Source organism: Erpetoichthys calabaricus, chromosome 3 (genome assembly GCF_900747795.2).
Source record: "Erpetoichthys calabaricus chromosome 3, fErpCal1.3, whole genome shotgun sequence".
Classification (NCBI taxonomy): domain Eukaryota; kingdom Metazoa; phylum Chordata; class Cladistia; order Polypteriformes; family Polypteridae; genus Erpetoichthys; species Erpetoichthys calabaricus.
This window is the reverse complement of record NC_041396.2, coordinates 221,461,348-221,482,089: the sequence shown is the minus strand read 5'-3', so window position 1 is coordinate 221,482,089 and position 20,742 is coordinate 221,461,348. Positions and strand designations below refer to the sequence as shown.

Genomic DNA, 20,742 nt, shown 5'->3' with positions numbered 1-20,742 from the left:
GTGATGTTGGACCACCCCAGTGCTACCTAGAAAATGTTGTTCAAGATATGGTGACTTGTGAGATAAGCCATACAGAGGACAACATTCACTTTGAAGGAGCTACAGTTTTCAGAAACTGAGACTCGAGTAAAGATGCTCTGGTCAATTTTATTAAGAACCCTTATGTGGCTGGTGATTGCATTATGGTATGAGGTTGTTTTTCATCAGCAGGAATTTTGCCTTTGTGCAAAACCGAAGGAAAAAATTAATAGTGGAAAATACTGTATGATAGCCTTTTTCAGAACTCTTCCAGAAGGACAATAATCCTAATTACAAGGCTAGACTAACGTTGAGGCTGAAGAACTAAAAAAGTGAATGTACTACAATGGCCTAGTCAAAATCCTGATCACTAGCATCGCCCAAATAACCTGTTAAAATTGGAGCAGATCCAATGTTATTAACATAATTCCTTTAGTAGCATTTTTTGTAATATGAAACAATGTCACATTGGGTTAAAAAAAATCACATTTCTGTGCTTTGAAATAAAATGGTTTGGCAATTGTGCTCATGATTTTTTGGACATATTCCAGAAGATGTTTGAAACTGGAACTTGTTCAATTTGCAAAACAGTAGTTATACTTGAAACAGATGCTGTGCAGAGATATGGCAAAAATGTTTTTTGTTTATGTGCATGAGTATTATCAACAAGTAGGGTGGTCCAGATCTAATTATGCAGATCCAGATTGTCTGGATGACTTTGATTTATGCGGGGACGATTCCAGTTTGGCGCGAAGACGATTCTTCATGTCGTCGTTTCGCACACATCTCGATGGTCCGGGATTTTTCGGGTGATTTTCTATGTAATAAACTAAGTAATGAAAATTGCATAATTAGATCTGGACCACCCTACATATGTATAGCAAGAGAGATTTTTAACTCAATACATACTATTAGCGCAATATCAATAAATTACTGTGGCCCAATATCACCATATAGACATTTACGATTGCTTCAAGTTATCTTTGTAGGCTTTAAATGTTTATTTTTAAACATAATTACAATGTGATTAAATGAGAAATACACAGTACAAGTTATTTTTCTATAAAGCCAAAATTATTCTTCTTATTCTATTAAATCCCTCTTTTTTTCTTTTTTTTTTTTTACAGATAGAAGAAAACCTTGGTATGGTAATGATTTTTACACTTGTAACTGCAGTGCAGGAGAAATTAAATGAAATAGTAGATCAGATAAAAAATCGATGGGAGGAAGAAAAGAAACGAAAAGAGAAGGAAAAAGAGGAAGCTGAAAAGGTTTGTAAAAAACATAGGGACTTATTATACCTATCCTAAAAAGTAAAATGCAAGTTTTTAGCATACTACAATTATCAATGGTGGTTAAGCAAAGAAGTGTATGATACAACAGCAAAAGATACTATTGACTAATGAATTTACAAATGCAAAGCAGTTTGTGAAATTATTGTATCAGGATGTAAGAGAGAAAGAGAAAGGAAGATTCAACAAGCATTTTTATTTGAACTTATCAGAAAAATGTTTCCAGCAGCTTTCCTGTGTGGCATACTTACAGTAAGCCATTAAATACTTTTTAGTACTGTGTATTTTTGATCCCTTCGAGGTTGCTGTATATTGCGGCCGGCCTGTACACTGGTACTGTGAGTGCTATGCAGAGTGGAGGAGGAACCTCTGCGTTTTTCCCAGTTGATTCTGGGGTTCGTCAGAATACTGCTGTGTTCTTGGTCTTGCTCTGTTCAATGCTTGGATGGACTTGGTGTTGGGCAGGGTTGTGGGGTCCTGCGGCTGTGGAGCATCTGTTGGTGAAGAAAGATTCACTGATTTTGACTTTGCCGACGATACTGTGATCTTTGCGGAGTTAGTCCATTCCTCCCTCAAATTTTGTATCAATTCACAATTTTTATTTATTTGCTGGAAACTGAACTTTGGATTAGCACTGCACTTGCTAGATTCTGTTTTACAATATTTATTAATCTTGATAATTATGAAAAAATACAATGTAAAATGTACTTTTTATATTTTTTAAATGATTAGATTCTAAACTGCAATTTCTTGTAATGTTTTGATGCACTATAAATTATTTCTGTTTCGAAGTTGCATATTAATCTTGGGTTGGCACCCTGCCTGGGATTGGTTCCTGCCTTGTGCCCTGATTTGGCTGGGATTGGCTCCAGCAGACCCCCCGAGACCCTGTGTTCAGATTCAACGGGTTGGAAAATGGATGGATATTAATCTTGTTTATATACAGTATGTAATGATGAGAATACAGGTGTAAATTAATGACTCTTGCTTGTAAGCCCTCTGAACTTGCAGTGTGCCTACTTTTTTCATCATTTTAATGGAATAGGCTCAAAAGTAATAAATGGAGCAAACTGCATGCAAGAAAATAAATTCTTAAATACTCATATCACAGTTGTGAAAAAGTGTTTATGAACCTCAAACCGCAACAGAAAACACCAATCTCCAATTAACCTCTTCCCTAGAGGTTTACTTACTATTTCCATTTTTGCCGTTTGAATATTTAACTAATTTATTCAGCAAAGATACAACAGTGTATAATTTTGTCTGATATTGTTTCGTCAGTCATTGTCTATTACTGACTAGGAAGAAGTTCAGATCACATGTTTGGAGCCTTTCACACAAATATTCAGGACCTTCCAAAATATTCATAAACTTCTTTTACAGTTGTACCTGCGTTTTTCCTTGTTAGAGCAATATGATTTAAAATATCTTTTTTTTTTTTTTTTTTTTTTAATTTCTTACTCTGTGTAGTAAAATGAAAAGAAAGTCCATAGTGACTTGAGTTAAAGATGGAGCAGAATCCTAATTAATTAATTATTCAGAACAAATACCGATGACACTAGTGTTCCAGGACTAATTTGAGAATCACAATTTTTGTCATTAATCTTCAGAATGAAACACTAGGTGGCAGTCATGATCTTCTGTTAATAGTGTCCTGTTCATTTGCAATGCTATGCTGAATATCTGCTCACATGTCGCATTTTTAATCAAATCATTTAAAAGTTAAACTAACAGAGGAAAGAACTATAGGAATCTTCAGCATTTTTAGAACTGAGCTGCTTCGTGGTACCATGTTTCATAGGAAGTACTTTGAAGTTTGGATAAGATGCACAATATGCATTAGATTATACACATGTCGGTAGCAGAAACCCAGTTATTCAACTTGTGCAAAATGTGTTTACATTACTAATTTGCGCACAGTGTTTTTTACAGTGGGATAATAAGTAGAAGATTACAAATTATGCTGTGTTAACAATTGTTTAAAAAATATCCCATTCTCACTCAGTTAAGAAAATAGTACATATAATTATTCAGCATTTTGTTACATTTATGTTGAAGACACATTATATCAAAATCCACATTAAGTAAATTTGCTGTTAATAAAACATTTTTTCTGTTGTAGGTGATATTCCATGGAACTCCAGTTAATATTGAAAACTTTCTTTCCTGGAAAGCTAAATTTGAACTTGAGATGTTCGAGCTGAAAAGGAAAAGTCAAAAAGAAGAAGAGCAATCTGGAAAATGCAAGCTTACTGGTATGTGAAAATAGTTTTTGAGATTTCAATGAATGTTGTTTTTCCCTCTACAATTTATGGAATTCCATAATATTATGCAGTGGTGATCTGTCTGTAGCTTCTTTTCCACTACATTATCCGTACAGTCATGTATTTCCACTCTGTGATCCCAGTTTCTGTGATGTAGAACAGTATGCATCAAACTGTTAATAAATGTAGTCTCTTTACTTTGATTATTATTTGTTTTGTTTGCAAGTATTGTATGAGTTTAAAATTAAAACCCTTATTCACATTACAGTGTGGGTTATGAAGAGTTTCTCAGTTTCTAATCTTCCTCTTCTTCTTTCGGCTGCTCTCGTTGGGGGTTGCCACAGCGGATCATCTTCTTCCATATCTTTCTGTCCTCTGTATCTTGTTTTGTTACACCTATCACCTGCATCTCCTCTCTCACCACATCCATAAACCTTCTCTTAGGCCTTCCTCTTTTCCTCTTCCCTGGCAGCTCTATCCTTAGCATCCTAATCCCAATATACTCAGCATCTCTCCTCTGCACTTGTCCAAACCAACGCAATCTCACCTCTCTGACTTTGTCTCCCAACCGTCCAACTTGAGCTGACCTTCTAATGTAATCATTTCTAATCCTATCCATAATTTTCCTAAAATAAAACAGTAAGTGATCTAGTATCCTGGGTTTGATTATTCAGTTGCTCAGATGTCTGTGTTGAATTCTTCCAAGTAATTAGTTTTCCCTCCACATCTGCAAAGACGTGCACATTAGGTGAAATGGCAATTCCAAATTTGCTCTGTGCAAATGCCCCCCATCCCCATCCAGGGCTGCTTCTTGCCTTGTATATAATGTTGCCAGGATAAACTGGCACATAAGACTTAAACTGGATAACACTGCAGATTAGCTATAAAGGAGTTACTTGAGACAGCTGCTGGCACGATCTGCAAGGCAATGTAGTCCAGAAGTAAGCTGCAAAGTAGGTGGCTCTTTTAGAAATGGTTTGACTGCTCAACTTAAAATCTTAAAGTTAAAAGATAAAAATTAAATCATGGCAGTAGTTATGACTTCAAGTGACTTTAATGGATGTAAATGGGTTGTGGTATTCTAAACCGAAGATAATTATACTCTAAATGTCATTTAGAAAAAAAAGTGGTGTTTCACAAAGCACTTTTCTTCAACAACGGCAGATTAAAAAAAAATGAGCTAGCACTTTAGTTTACATTATATGTAAAATATTAGAAGGAGATTTTCATAAGATATTTCTGATAAAGGAGAGGCTTATTCAAACAGATGGAAATATATAAGAGTAAGGTATGGTGAGGTAATTTACCAGTTGCCTAAATACATCCTGTTTAGACTAAAGAAGCAGTTTTTAAATTATACAGAGGTGATTCTTTTTTTTGTCTGACAGATGTTCTAGATCAGGGGTCCTCAATCACAGTCCTGGAGAGCCACAGTGGCTGCAGGTTTTTGTTCTAACCCTTTTACTTAATTAGGAAGCAAATCTTGCCAGTAATTTAATTTCATGGCTTGTTAGTGTTTTAACTCTGCTATGTCAGGTCATTCTCATATCCTAGATTTTTTCCCCTTTCTAAAGGATATCATCCAAATGATTTGAAGGCCAAAATGGATGAGTAATTCTCAGTCCTTCACTTTTTTCTCTTCACTTTCCTTCCAGGTATTTAATTAAACCCAGTAGTGTGTGATAAATAAACACAGGTGTAAATGGAAATAAGCTAAATGCAGAAATGCTGGTCTCTTTGTCATTTGCATGTTATTGCTAATTAGGAGCAATTAAAAACCGATAATCCGGCTGTTTAAGACTAAATAAGCAATAAGGGTTCAAAATCGAGACAACTAAAGTGAAGCAGAAGTGTTACTTAAGCAATAAGTGCTTCTTATTAAGCAAATGGGATGGAGCAAAAACCTGCAGCCACTGCGGCCCTCCAGGACCATGATCTTTGTATTATCAAACCTGCTTAATCCATTTCTTGGTCATGGGTCGTGGCCTTTTCAGGACATATTTGTACTTACTCACATTGCACCTATGGTATCCAGAGAATAATCTATGCTGACAAAATAATAATGTACTCACGCCACACTCAAACCTGGACGTTTGAGGCAGCAATACAAACCACTGCATCACTATGCTCCTAACATAGATATTTGCTTATTAGATTGCTTCTCTGTATATTTTAATTAGATATAAGACCAGTAACCTTAGACGTTGGCAGATGTGATAGCAAATCAAATGGTGCATTTAAATGAGTCAATGGTTTGTTTCATTTAGTGAATTTCAAGAAAACACAATGCTTTGACTTAATGAATTGTTTTCATCATAATCAATGTTTTGTAAGGTAAAATATGTAAGTTGTACTCATAGTGTGAAAACTTCGAAGTAAGGTAGCAAGTATATGCTTGAAGAAAAAAGGGCAGATCAATAATTGATAAATTCTGCCTCTTGGTAGCACATTCTGCTAGATTATTCATGTATATGGAAGTAGCAGGGGAAAGTAGCACAGTGTCTCATTGTTTAAATGTTGTTATCTCACAAATTAAAAATCGTGGGTTCAGATTCCGAACTCCATGCCCAGATCTTGTGCAGACTCCACACTGACATTTTACCCTGTGTCTGTGTGGGATTTCCTCTGGGTACTTCAGTTTTCCTTATATATTCCCAACGACATGCATGTTAGGTTAACTATCAATTCTAAATTGGCCCTGCATGAATGTGGGTTTGAGTGAGAAGGCCCCACTATTGACTGGTGCAGAGTCCAGAGCTGTTTCCTGTTTTGCGTCCAGTGCTGGCATTGGCCACCTGCAACCAGAAATTGGATTACGTAGGTCTAGGAGTGGGAGTGGGAGATGAGGATGGAACTCACAAGGAAGCTGCAGTTCCACCCCAGATGCACAAACATCCCTAAGGATGGATGTGGTCATCTGGTCTGAGCGGGGGAGGGAGAGCATCCTAATTGAATTAAGTGCCCCATGGGATGAAGAGCATGTAAAAGAAAGCCGCGAAGAACCAGGAACTGGTCCTTGAATGTGGAGGCAAGCATTGGCAGGTCTGGATATTCTCAGTCAAAGCAAAATATAGAGCATTCCCAGCAGAAGTGACATGGAATATACTTATGGGATCATAATGAAAAATAGAAATACAGCAGCTCTCATGCTGGGGTAAACAGCAGTACAAGCCTGTGGTTGGCACTGCCATAAAAGGGAGGCCAGGAGCTGATGGGCAGTGATTTGGCCACCACTGCCAATCCACCAACTGGAGGGTGTTATGGTTAAGGGTCAAAACACCCAAAGGACTTTAAGCACTGTCTGAAATCATCTACTCCTGTCCAAAAGCTACAGTCTCTCAAAGAGCGACTGGAGACTAGGCATTCCATGATGTATGTCAGACCTAAGGCTGATTAGGTTTTGTACATATTCCAGTTGTTTGGCTTTGAACTTTTAAAGTTCACAGTTTGTGAAGCTGATACCAAAAGCAGACAAACAACTGCTCAGAGGTTCACAAAATTTGGCATGTGCTTTTAGGACTTTCATTGAAAGACTTAATGTTTATTTTGAATTCAATCTTCAGCTTGAGCTTTGAACTTTTAAAGTTTGAAGTTTTTAAAAAAACAGCAATCCTAGCACTGAAACACTGATTGCATTTTATGCCATAACAGCATAGTCTTAACACCGTGATCTTTTTTGTGCTGCCTTTTTCAATCGACTGTTTTATTCAGGATGCTTATTCAGGACACATTTTATAGAGCACCTTAGTAAGCAGCAAAAATCTGTTTCTTAATATTGAACCATCAAGGGAAGAAATTGTCATTTATTCAAAGAAAGAAAGAAACAAAAATGTATGTAGCCAACAAAGTTTAGAAAAATAGTTTCCCTGGTGTTTTTTTTTTTGATATTACTGTTAAAGTTTTTAACAGTTATTTATGATGGCTTTTTGTAAGATAATAGCAGTATAAAAGCATTTAGGTGCTTAGGTCTGTATAAATAAAATGTATTATTAAGCTGTGAATCGTATATGTGATGACACCATCAAATATGGAAAATTTAAGGAAAAGTACACATAAAAGAGTGTAAGGAAGCACTTTTTTGCTAGAACAACAATTTTTGTTATATAGCTCAAAATCACGCAATGGGCTTTTAACAAGCCATGTTTTGTGACAGCGCCTGAGCCTTGATGATTCCCTTAAAAGATGAGAAAAAACTCCCAAAAAATACCCTTGTAGGAGGAAAAAAAATGGAAGAAATCTTGGTAAATGCAATTAAGAGAGAGATCCCCTCTGAGGTAGAATGGGCGTGCGATGGATGTCAAGAAATGGGGTAAATACAATATACAAAGCAGAACATAAATAATCCTTTTCACAGAGCTAGATGGCCAGTCTCAATAGCAATAATACAAACTACAAAGCAAAATGCAACAATAGATTATACCACTCACTAAATGCAGAACTAACACACATGAGGATAAAGACTTTTTTTTTTTACCCGACATATCAAAGGAATCTGGCACATACTATTGTGTCATGTATTTAAAGCAGAAACCTTAACAACTGTTAATAGTAGAGGTAGATTAGCTAATAGTTAATCAAAGAGATTCCATGGATACTAAGATCTTCTCTTTTTTTGCACAACTTGTGTTTTGTGTAATATTTTAAGTATTTTTTATTTTTCTTATTTTCTGAGATGTAGCAATTGTATGACACAATCTTTTTCATTGTACCATAACATGGCACCTTTTGAAATTAACAGTTTAATTGCATGTAATCAAAATAATGCTGACACTCATCTTTTTATTAGGAAAGCAACTTTTTGAGCGAGACCATGATCTGGATACTTCTGATATCAAATTTCTGGAAGAAGGTACAAAACTAAGATGCTTTAATTTTAAAGTTTGTTTTAAGTGTAAAAGAGTATGGTGTGCACATATTTGTGATTTTGTTTTATTTTTTTCTTTGTAGCTGGCAATAATGTGGAGGTGGATGAGTCCTTATTCCAAGACATGGATGATTTAGAATTAGAAGATGATGATGATCCAGATTTTAATCCTGCTAATCTAGACAGTGAAGACGACTAATTTGCTTGTCACTTATGCCAATGTCAAATTATTAACTTTCTATTCAAGAAACAAAAATACATGGTCACAGTGTCTTCACCCAACATGAAATTATTTTAATGCTTGTTTATTTTTTGATCCTCAGATTCAAATAAATAGATCTTTACTAATTCATTGTACATATTACTTTTAGTCCATTCACACTTAAGCCATTACAGTCATGCTTTTGTTTGTTCAAATAAAAAGGTAAGATTCACCTGAGCCTTGATCCAGACAATGTGCAGATTGTTTTCTGTCAATCATACTTTTCTTTTTTATAAGACAAAACAAACCTAATACTACCTTGCTTTGTACAGTATATTTTTATATATGACTTCAATTTTCAAAGAAATAATTCTTTGATGATTTTGGATAATTCAAAGCAAAGTGCATCTCTATAAGGAGGGGATGAGAGCTAATATGTATATTTTGCTTTATTTTCAAACTCCTGTTTGGTGGGAAATGCTTCAAAAGTGGTTCCTTTACACTTGCAAGGTAAAACTCCTCAATATTAAATGTGAAATGTTTAGTTAAAATCTAAACTGTTTCCTTGTTTTAGGTTTATTAATACTAAATTTCAGCTATTATTACAATTTGAAACATTTAGCATTTACATTCAAATCGTAAAAAAGAAGTACATTGTTAAAAAATAAAAACGCTAAGGAGATACAGTCGCACCTCCGAAACCCGCTCTTAAACGGTGATACAATGGGAAGCAAATACTTTTTTTTTTTTTTTTTTACCTCCTCGTTGCAAGATCAGCTGTCTTGCTGCTGCATGATCTGCATGTTGTGCAGCGCTTCGAACATTTAAAAGCCTGTACACCCGATGTCCTTTTGTCTCACTGCCTTGTCTCGTGGGACGTTAGTGTCTCTAAGAAAATCGCGTCTCATCTCTTTCCAAGCCTTCCAAGATTTTTTTTTAATAATAGAGAGATATCAATCTGTGGCACAAAGCAAGTTAGTTCATCACATGGAATTATATAATGATGGATTGTTGTGCAATTCATAGCATGTCATTATTGTGTGCATAAGTTTGAAAGTTTTATTTTTAACCACAAAATGAGGCTGTTGCACATTCTGAGTTGTTATGGTCAGAGGGAGGAATACAGCATATTTCACAGAAGTACTTTGGGTGTTTTGTTTCTCAATCTCATTCATTCCAAGAATACAAGTAGAAATTTTGATGCTATTGAGTCATGCACAAACATAAAAAGCTAATTTCACTTTGATCATCATGAATTTATTTATATACGTTTCTACTAGTGATTTAGTTATTATTAGATATAATTATTTTTGATAGATTTATTCCAAGACAAAAGACTCAAAGAAAATAAAGTCAGATGTAGTGAGAATATTTAAATTTCACACAAACTGGTCAAGATACAAACCCAGAGCTGTCAGTCAGCAGTGTTATATTATTGCCTCTTTCCTGATATCCTTTATTTTTATTTATTTGTCAAAATAAGTTGCTTCAGATCTTTGGACAAAATATAATGTTAGATAAAGGATATCCCTATAGGCTTATACCACATTATGTGACTTTTCCCTTGATTTTCAGTCGTAGCCCTCATTCACATAATATAAGTCGAAGGCCCAGTTGCATAATGTGACATGCCCAATGACTCACTCTGATACAGTCAAACAGATTTGATTTTGTCTTTAGTCATAGGAGTGAACTATGAGTGCATGAGAGCTACAACCAATGAATTCTCATCTAGAAGTACAATTCATGTAGTAATGAGAAATAGGACCTCACAAACAGATGAGAGACTTGTCTGTCAGATATCTCATGTTTTACATACCACAACAGAATGGAAAAAAGAAGAAAAAGGGCAGAGATTACTGCTGAACTCACCATACCTGTTAACTCTTTGTACAGCGCCAGCTCCATGTTTCCTGTTGTTAATTGTCAGAAAAAAGGGCAAGCATGACTTTGCTGGAAAGTCGGTACATGATAATTAAATACAATGTGTCCAACAATTTTTGGTTGTTTAAATTACCATAGTCTGGCAATAAGATTGACAACTGCAGTCTGCAAGTCTGACATAGTGCATGACTAGAATTTGTGTAATGTGACATTGGCTTTAGTTACTTAAACAGCTGACCAAACATATTAGACTGAACACAGGCAGACTGACTGGAGCCAGCCCTGTTGAGTAAAAACATCATAATATATTAACCCTGACCATGAGACTAGTCGTCACCAGATGGCTTCTTGAAGAACACTATGCTTCCTTCAAAAGAAATTCAAGAAGAGAGGAGCAGAAGAGTTGTTGGAACTTGAAGTTGCTGCACCACAGTGATAGCCATTATCTCCAAATGGAGAACATTTGGAACAGTGGTGAATTTACCCAGCAATGGCCACCCTGCCAAATATTACCCCAAGGGTACATTGATGACAATTCAAGAATTCAATTGCAGTTCAAAGTTACGGAAACATCACAGTACTCCAACAAAGTGGATATTTGGCTTTTCTGCACCATCAATGGCATGAGTTGCTTCATTTGTTAATTAAGAAAAAGGTTAATGTTTCATTGCTTTGTAGGACAAGGCACGCCTTCCTTTTAATACACGTACCTTGTTAATAGTGATGCAGAATTGCTGAAACACACAGCAGGACAAATAGAACAGCATACTTCATTGCTAAATACAAATCTGTACACACTAAAATGGTGTCATTTGTTTGGCTTTTGAAAGCAAACTACCACTTCTTAGTATAACCTGTAAGTAAAAATACAAGTCGTGTCTGAATGGTACATTAAAGAATGTAATGCTGCCTCACAGTTATGCGGTAAATATTTTGAGCACAGGTAATAACAGCCCAAGTAATTTTCTAATTCTGGATTTGAACACAGGTACAAGTAATAACAAAATGTGATCATTCACATAAGAAACATTGAAAACATGCAAACAAAGACTGTTCACAGGAGTTCAGAAATAAAGGATTCATGTAAAACTAGCAATTTTAATTTTACACATGAAACTGTAAAAGTTTTAAAAAGGAGGGACAGAAATTTAAAGCACCATGAGTTTCATACATATGAAATTTGAAATATTTTTTTTAACCAGCTAATGATGCAAACATAAATCTTACAAAAGCAAATATTACAAACTAACCAAAAAAGCATGTTGATTAAAACAGTTTATTTAAATAGAAATATCCTGAATGATCTTGGAATTCACTAATTCAACAGTACATATACATTGCTTCAAAAAATTAGGGAACATTTAAATCACACATCGGAGCTTGATGAGTGAAATATTCAAGTCAAAACTCTTTACTGAGTAATACTGTGTCAATCTTTGAAGACAAAATGATGTAACATTGGTCAATGGACACCAAATTCTCCAACCCATTGAGGGCTGGATTCAACATCACACCAAAAGTCAAAAATTGAAATCACAGGCTGACCCAACTTGCGTGAATTTTATCACGGTAACTCATATTGTGACTTGGTAGTGTGTATAAGTTCCCATGTGCTTGTATGCACTCTTCACAACAAGTGGGCATGCTCCTGATGAGATAACGGTTGGTATCCTGGAGGGTCCCCTCCTAGACCTGGATCAGGGTATCAGTGAGCTCCTGGACAGTCTGTGGTGCTACTTGGTGGTGTTCACCAATACATAACATCCTAGAGGTTCCCAGTTGGATTCAGGTCTGGAGAATGTGCAGACCAGTCAGTGGCATCATGCCTTCATCAACCGGGAACTGCCTACACACTGTGACCACATGAGGCCAGGTATTGTCCTGCACCAGGAGGAACCCAGGGCCCAGTGCACCAGCATTAAGGTCTGATAATGGCTCTTACAATTTAATCCTGATACCTAACAGCAGTCAGGATACCATTGCCTAGTACCTAGAGGTCTGTGACCCTCCAAGGATATGCCCCAGTAGACCATCATCAACCCACCGCCAAACCTGTTATGCTGGGTGATGTTGCAGGCTGTATATCATTCAAAACAACATCTCCAGACTCTTCCACATTTGTCACATGTGCTCAGTGTGAACCTGCTGTCATCTATGAAGAGAATGGGGCACCAATGGTGGAGCTGCCAATTGTATATTCTCTGGTGAATGCCAATTAAGGCTGCAAGGTGATGGGGCTGTGAGCACAGGTACCACTAGAGGATGTTGGGTCTTCATGCCACCCTCATGGAGTCTGTTTCTGAGTTTCATCAGAAACATGCACACTAGTAGCCAGCTGGTGGTCATTTTGTAGGGCTCCTCCTGTTCCTCCTTGCACAAAGGAGCACATACTGGTGATATACATGCTGCTGATTCCCTCCCATGGCCTTGTCCAGGCATGCTTGTGTAATGGCCCATCTCCTGGTATCACCTCCATGCTCCTGAGACTGTGCTGGGAGACACAGCAAACCTTCTTGCGACAACACGTATGGATGTGCCATCCTGGAGGAGCTGGACCTGAATCAGCTGCTGGTACCACCTCATGCTACTAGTAGTTGACAAAGACACTAGCAAAATGCGAAACTGCGGAAGAATCAGTCAGGTGGGGTAAGGAGAAAGCAATTGTTTGTGGCCACCACCTCCAAAACCATTCCCTTTTTGGGGGTTGTCTTGCTGTTGCCTCTCCAGTGCACTTGTTGCCACTTTCATTGGCACCAAAGCGGGTGAAGTTGATTCACAATCACTTATGCTTCCTAACTGGACAAATTTAAATCCTTGAAGCTTAATTGACTTGGTGTTAGACTGTGATGATTAAGTGTTCCCTAAATTTTTTGAGCAGTGTAAATAGTAATGTTTATATTTTTATACTTAGTGTGGATTTTAAGTTGTATTTTTCAGTTACTGAATTTTAAGTTGTATTTTTCAGTTACTGGACAGAAGATGTCAAAATAAATTAAAAATGTATTTAATAAATTAAATAAATAAATTAAAAATGTGCACATGCCAAGATAAAGCAGATAGTTCATGATCATACCATTCATATGCTGAAATCCTCTCAAGATTATAAACCCCTCATTTGTTGTTACATTGGGAGGATCCTGACACATTAAATAATAAGTCCTGCATTGTATTTTGATATCTATGAATACAAAAAATTATTTAATTAAATCATAGGTAACTACTTAACAGATACAGTATACCAGTATTTTAAAAAGGTTGTTACTGTTAGCATTTACTGTATATATTTTTGAATGTAATACAAAAAAATGCACAATATTGTTCACTTTAATAATGAAGATACTTTAATAAAAAGCCTTGAAATTCTGGTATGGTGACATCACTACTGGGAATTACGCTCTGCTCCTCAGTTAAATGGACAGCTGCCTGTCTAGCTGCTTACCGGTTACAGAGCTTATTGAGTAGCTGTGCATGCTGCTGGTGACATGTACTGTCTCTGCTAAGAAGGTTCCCCAAAATAAACATATAGGATGCTGAGAATTACAAGTAGCAGTTTCTACTTTTAGCTAAACAGCCAGGTGCGGAAAAGCTACTTACCTGTGTCTGAGCTTACTGTGCATGCTACCGCTTACAATCGCTGAGTGTTACATGAATGTACAAAATGATTGAAAAAGATGACAAAGTCCATAGTATGTAGTACTCCTCACTACATGTTCACCAGTGTCAAAGCTATCTTGTCTCATTTTTAAGTAAAAAACAGAAGTCACTGAATTGAAATTCATTTAAAAAGAAACAGTTGGGGAGTTGTGCTTGTTTATACCTGCGGAATTGCTATAATCTGAGATCTGGCTGTTGTAGTAAAAAAATTAGGCAGCAGACAGAAAAAGGTGTGGAGATGGCCACCTCATATACTGAAAAATCAGCAAAAGAAAAGAAACTTGTCTTTACATAAGCGGAGTTCACAACTGAAGTGACTAACAGGTTGAGTCGGCTCTATAAATATGGTGGATAGGAGGAAGAGGTGGAGTCAGGGAAGCCGAAACAGGAACTGATGTGGCAGTAAGGTGGATTCTGGGTACCGGAAATTATGTCAGCAGGGTTTGCGAGAAGTGATGATGTCAACAGTGGGTGGACCGGTGGTGATCTCATTGCTGCAGAGGAATAAGAGGAGACAGGATCAGGTGAGAGTGCCAACCCCTGGTCTGGCTGACAATTAACACTATTTGAGTCTATAAACTGTCCGTCATGCACATGTGTGACACTGTACAGTGTTCAACAGTAAGACTACAATAAGACATGGGGGTGGCAGTGTAACGATGTTTAGATGCTTTGCTACCTCAGGACCTGGAAGACATACTGTTACTGAACAAACCATGAATTCTGCACTTCTACACAGAATATTCTTAAGTGTCTGGTTATCTTTCCATGACCTGGAGCTGTATAGTGCTTCAGTTATGCAATGGGAGAATGAAAAAAAAGTCTACAGTTGAATGGCTCAGAAAGAACAAAATAAAAGCTTTGGAGAGGCCTAGTCAAAGTCCTGACTTGAACCCTTTAAAGATGCTGTGGCAGGACCTGAAACGACCTGTTCACACTCACAAACCAGCCAATGTGTCCAAATTAAAGCAAACAAGAGCAGGCTACTATTCCTCAATAGTGAGGTGAAATACTTATTTCAAAACATACAAACTGTAAATACTTTATCACATGGATGATAAGGGGTGTTGGATAGCTATGTTCCTTCAATAAAGAAAGCAATGATTTAAAAGGCTGTATTGTGTGCTGACTCAGGTTCCTTTGCATTTTGTCTAAATGTCTGGGTCCATTTATTGTGCAAAATACAAAGGATACTAAGAAGGGGACATTGGACTGTTTTAGCTAGCAGATATTCTTTATGTCATTCATGTCCTTAGGTCTGTACTTTGTCCCCTGTATAACACAAATATGTTTTGGGTGCCCTTGTCCTGCGAGAAGGTCTACCTGTGACCAAATTGCAGCTTTCTGGCAAGAGGCAACAAAATATTTGGCTTAAATATCCTGATAGTTTCTGGATTTTACAACTCCATTAATCTTTACAGTGGTTCCATTGTTGATAAAGAGTTACTTTTATTGCATTCCTCTTCTGATATGAAATGTACCTAGTAGCATGTCAAAAATGTTACTTTGGTCCTGCCTACCCAAAGTAACTGCCCTCAATCAAAGTCCCAAGGATATTTGGCAATCTTCAGCTACTTCAATTCAGTTAATTTTGAATCAATTTATTTATTTGTAGGGTGCTCATCACTATGTACAGGCTCAGAGCTGCTTAAGGTTGTTTCTTCTTGTCAGTAAGGGCTTCTTTTGGCAGCCCTTCCCAGTAGCCCTTACATGGCCGTACTGTCTTGTCAATAAGGGCTTTCTTGTGGGTGCCTGTTCCATGGGTGTACTGTCTGACTGTTGAGTTGGAGACATGGACACCCCAGGATATAACCAGATATTGGCGTTCCTTTCTCTCCTTTTTCCCATCCATTTCAGTACGTGTGAGCAAGATGCAGTTAACAGATAAAGTGCGAAAGTTGTTCTTCAGACAGATGCTGTAAAAGGGAACTATTTTCGGTTCCCAAAACACCTCATACAGTATTTTTTTAAATCTGTAATCCATCCATCCATTTTCCAACCCACTGAATCCGAACACAGGGTCACGGGGGTCTGCTGGAGCCAATCCCAGCCAACACAGGGCACAAGGCAGGAACCAATTCCGGGCAGGGTGCCAACCCACCAACGGGCACACACACACACACCCACACACCAAGTACACACTAGGGCCAATTTAGGATTGCCAGTCCACCTAACCTGCATGTCTTTGGACTGTGGGAGGAAACCCAAACAGACACGGAGAGAACATGCAAACCCCACACAGGGAGGACCCGGGAAGCAAACCCAGGTCTCCTTACTGCGAGGCAGCAGCACTACCACTGCGCCACCATGCCGCCCGTAAAATCTATAAAATGTTCCAGAAATAATCATGAATATGCAATAGAAGATTTATAAAATACCACTAGGATCTTAATTTTAAAAGAACTCTTGCTTCAAAAAATACCACAGGCTAAGTTCAAGTTTTCATAATCTGTCATTATTGTGCTATGTAGCTATCTATACAATAAAGATTTCTGTTTTGTCCATACAGTTGTTCTTGAAAGTTTGTGAACCCTTTAGAATTTTCTATATTTTTGCATAAATATGACCTAAAACATCATCAGATTTTCACTCAAGTCCTAAACGTAGATAAAGAGAAACCAGTTAAACAAATGAGACAATAATATTATACTTGGTCATTTATTTATTAAGGAAAATGATCAAATATTACATATTTGTGAGTGGCAAAATTATGTGAACCTTTGCTTTCAGTATCTGGTGTGACCCCCCTTTGCAGCAATAACTGCAACTAAACGTTTCCGGTAACTGTTGATCAGTCCTGCACACCGGCTTGGAGGAATTTGAGCCCATTCCTCCGTACAGAACAGCTTCAACTCTGGAATGTTGGTGGGTTTCCTCACATTAACTGCTCGCTTCAGGTCCTTCCACAACATTTCGATTGGATTAAGGTCAGGACTTTGACTTGGCCATTCCAAAACATTAACTTTATTCTTCTTTAACCATTCTTTGGTAGAATGACTTGTGTGCTTAGGGTCGTTGTCTTGCTGCATAACCCACCTTCTCTTGAGATTCAGTTCATGGACAGATGTTCTAACATTTTTCTTTAGTATTCTCTGATATAATTCAGAATTCATTGTTCCATCAATGAAGGCAAGCCGTCCTGGCCCAGATGCAGCAAAACAGGCCCAAACCATGATACTATCACCACCATGTTTCACAAATGGGATAAAGTTCTTATGCTGGAATGCAGTGTTTTCCTTTCTCCAAACATAATGCTTTTCATTTAAACCAAAAAGTTCTATTTTGGTATCATCCGTCCACAAAACGTTCATCCAGTAGCCTTCTGGTTTGTTCACATGATCTTTAGCAAACTGCAGACAAGCAGCAATGTTTTTTTGGAGAGCAGTGGTTTTCTCCTTGCAACCCTGCCATGCACACCATTGCTGTTCAGTGTTCTCCTGATGGTGGACTCATGAACATGAACATTAGCCAATGTGAGAGAGGCCTTCAGTTGCATAGAAGTTACCCTGGGGTCCTTTGTGATCTCGCAGACTATTACATGCCTTGCTTTTTGAGTGATCTTTGTTGGTTGACCACTCCTGGGGAGGGTAACAATGGTCTTGAATTTCCTCCATTTGTACACAATCTGTCTGACTGTGGATTGGTGGAGTCCAAACTCTTTAGAGATGGTTTTGTAACCTTTTCTAGCCTGATGAGCATCAACAACTCTTTTTCTGAGGTCCTCAGAAATCTCCTTTGTTCGTGCCATGATACACTTCCACAAACATGTGTTGTGAAGAGCAGACTTTGATAGATCCCTGTTCTTTAAATAACACAGGGTGCCCACTCACACCTGATTGGCATCCCATTGATTGAAAACACCAGACTCGAATTTCACCTTCAAACTAACTGCTTCCTGCGGTGGGTTGGCACCCTGCCCGGGATTGGTTCCTGCCTTGTGCCCTGTGTTGGCTGGGATTGGCTCCAGCAGACCCCCGTGACCCTGTGTTCAGATTCAGCGGGTTGGAAAATGGATGGATGGATGGATATTTTTGCCTCATTTGTTTAACTGGTTTCTCTTTATCTACTTTTAGGACTTGAGTGAAAATCTGATGATGTTTTAGGTCATATTTTTGCAGAAATGTAGAAAATTCTAAAGGGTTCACAAACTTTCAAGCACCACTGTATATTAATTAAACTTTATTGCAAGATAGCTGGTACAAATTTCTCTTGGTGTTACATCCATACATACACATTGTAAGAGCCAATCTTAGAAAGTTAATGTTTGATGGTAGATTCATATAAGTGTTTGCTTAGTTTCTATCAAATGTACGTTTCTCTTACAGTAGTTCCTTACAATACAGTATGGCCTTTTTCCCCCCTGTAAGTTAACACGAAATAGAACTTCCTTAGTTATATCTCTAAAACAGAGTGTTAGGAAGTTAGGAAGAAGCAGTCTCACTGTTAGCTCAGACTGTTACACAAGTTTGCAAGTAGTAAATGGGCATACAGTTTTCTGACTGTGCATAACGAAACTATGACCAAATGTACAGAAATAATATATAAGCCTTAAACAGAACTTTTCTTTTCTTTAATATATTTTTTTCTCTATTTTTGTGTGAATTGCTTTGCCTTGAATTTTAACTAAAACTTTTAAAACAAAGATCTTTGGTCTGTGGAATTATTTGAACACGCATCACACTATTACCAGAACTACCCATTAAAGCAAACTGAAGAATTAAAAGCCGCTGTGAATGTAGTGAGAAGTCAAGCAAAATGACACCTTTTATTGGCTAACTAAAAAGATTATAATATGCAAGCTTTGAGGCAACTCAGGCCCCTTCTTCAGGCAAGATGTAATGAAGAAGGGGCCTGAGTTGCCTCGAAAGCTTGCATATTATAATATTTTTAGTTAGCCAATAAAAAGTGTCATTTTGATTGACTTCTCACTACATTCATAATGTCTAACACGGTACAACACCCTAGTACTAAAGCCACTGTGAATAAATTCAGCCTCAGACACACAAAAAGGTTTGGGGCAGCTACCCATATATTATACTTGGCTGCAAAGGTTTAAATTAGCACTGAAGTGCACAGGACGAGTTCTCAAGTTGAACTGATTTTTTAAGACAAAATGGTGTCTTTATAGACCAGATCCCGGAAGTGATGTTATCTTGAATGCTGGGACCAGAAATGATGTTTCAAGATGGCACTGGAACTGGGAGTGACATCTTTGGGGCCATCGGAAGCAGATGTGACATCTTTGTGGCAGCTGGAACTGGAAGTGATGTCTTTGAAGAGAAATCAGGCAGGTCTTCACGTATTTGGTCTGCAGAGAGAACAGAGGAAAGTTTAGTGCACCCCACGACTTCCTGGCCTGTCGTGGAATTACCTTCTTTCGGTCCACTCAGTTTCCTCCTATTCGCACATGTGTGACACTGCATAACTTTGGTAATTTAGGACATCGCAGCTACACACATAACATCATAAATAAAAATAAAATGCACAGTATACAATAGGTGATACTATCAAGTGTTATATACTGTACAATAGTAGTAACAAATTCAATAAAACACACAAATATTGAACAATACGACAAAAAGAATTGCACTACCACACAAAAATACAAGTATATTAAGTATATGTAAAATAAACAGAAAATAAATATAATTTAGATTGGATGGAGGTTAGAAATCAGGAAAAAAACAGATGAATCTGAGCATGAGTTTAACCATAGCAACTGGAGTAGGAAAGATTTTGTTTCAATGTCTAGTAGTTCTTGCCTTTAGTGACCAAGAACATTTCTTAGATGGTAATAATAGAAAGAGATGTGAGTGTAGTCTTTAATTATATTTCCACTCAGTTTCCTGACCTGTGATGTATAGAGGAGCTCAATGGATTCCAGTTTCAGGCCTACAGTCTTTTTTGAATAACAGAATGCAATTTATGTTTTGAGTGAGAAGATGTATTGCCATACCAGGTGATTATGAAGAAAGTGAGGATGCTTTAAATAAAATCCCTATAAAACTAAACAAGCTCTGATTAAGACAAGTTAAAGTTCTTAAGCTGATGGAGAAAAAACATCCACTGCTGAGCTTTTTTGATAAGCCCAGCTATGTTTTAATCCCAGTTCAGACTGTGAGTGATAGTTGTGCCAAGAAATGTAAATAATTCCACCCTGTTTACAGTGACACCATATTAGGAACCATTTAAAGGCAAAAGAACCAATTTCATATACAAAGAGTTCTTCTCAGAATGAGATGGTTCTTTGTCAAGCAATGGTTCTATAAAAAAACCACACAACCAAGTAAAGAACCAGTTCAGAACCACTATTTTTAAAATCACAGATGTAGTGGTTTTGAATTACTTGACCTCAAAGTGTTTAATCATATGTTTAACTTTTTTGATATTTTGGCATTCATTCCTTTAGTTAAGGAAATAAAACACATAGAACATTTTTCTACAAAGGATGTAGCTCAATTATATTAAATAACATTATAAGAAAAGAAAAACGAATTAGAAATAGGTAAAAATGAGAATTAATAAATACCAAAAATAACAGATATGAATAAATCAATACACACT

General features: G+C 37.1%; 1 protein-coding gene across 2 annotated transcripts in view; it reads left to right on the top strand.

Annotated features, from left to right (window-relative positions):
• The window catches only part of rwdd1 (RWD domain containing 1), a 506,701-nt gene that overhangs the window by 13,239 nt on the left and 472,720 nt on the right, over positions 1 to 20,742 (top strand). The window contains exons 4-7 of one of the 2 annotated variants that reach the window (XM_051924679.1): positions 1,146 to 1,289; positions 3,433 to 3,565; positions 8,361 to 8,423; positions 8,522 to 8,644. In XM_051924679.1, the coding sequence (XP_051780639.1) occupies positions 1,146 to 1,289; positions 3,433 to 3,565; positions 8,361 to 8,423; positions 8,522 to 8,637 (456 nt within the window). In that variant the 3' untranslated portion in view covers positions 8,638 to 8,644. Of the gene's footprint in view, positions 1 to 1,145; positions 1,290 to 3,432; positions 3,566 to 8,360; positions 8,424 to 8,521; positions 8,788 to 20,742 lie in introns of those variants that run through there. The other variant, XM_028797830.2, reaches the window with a different exon arrangement.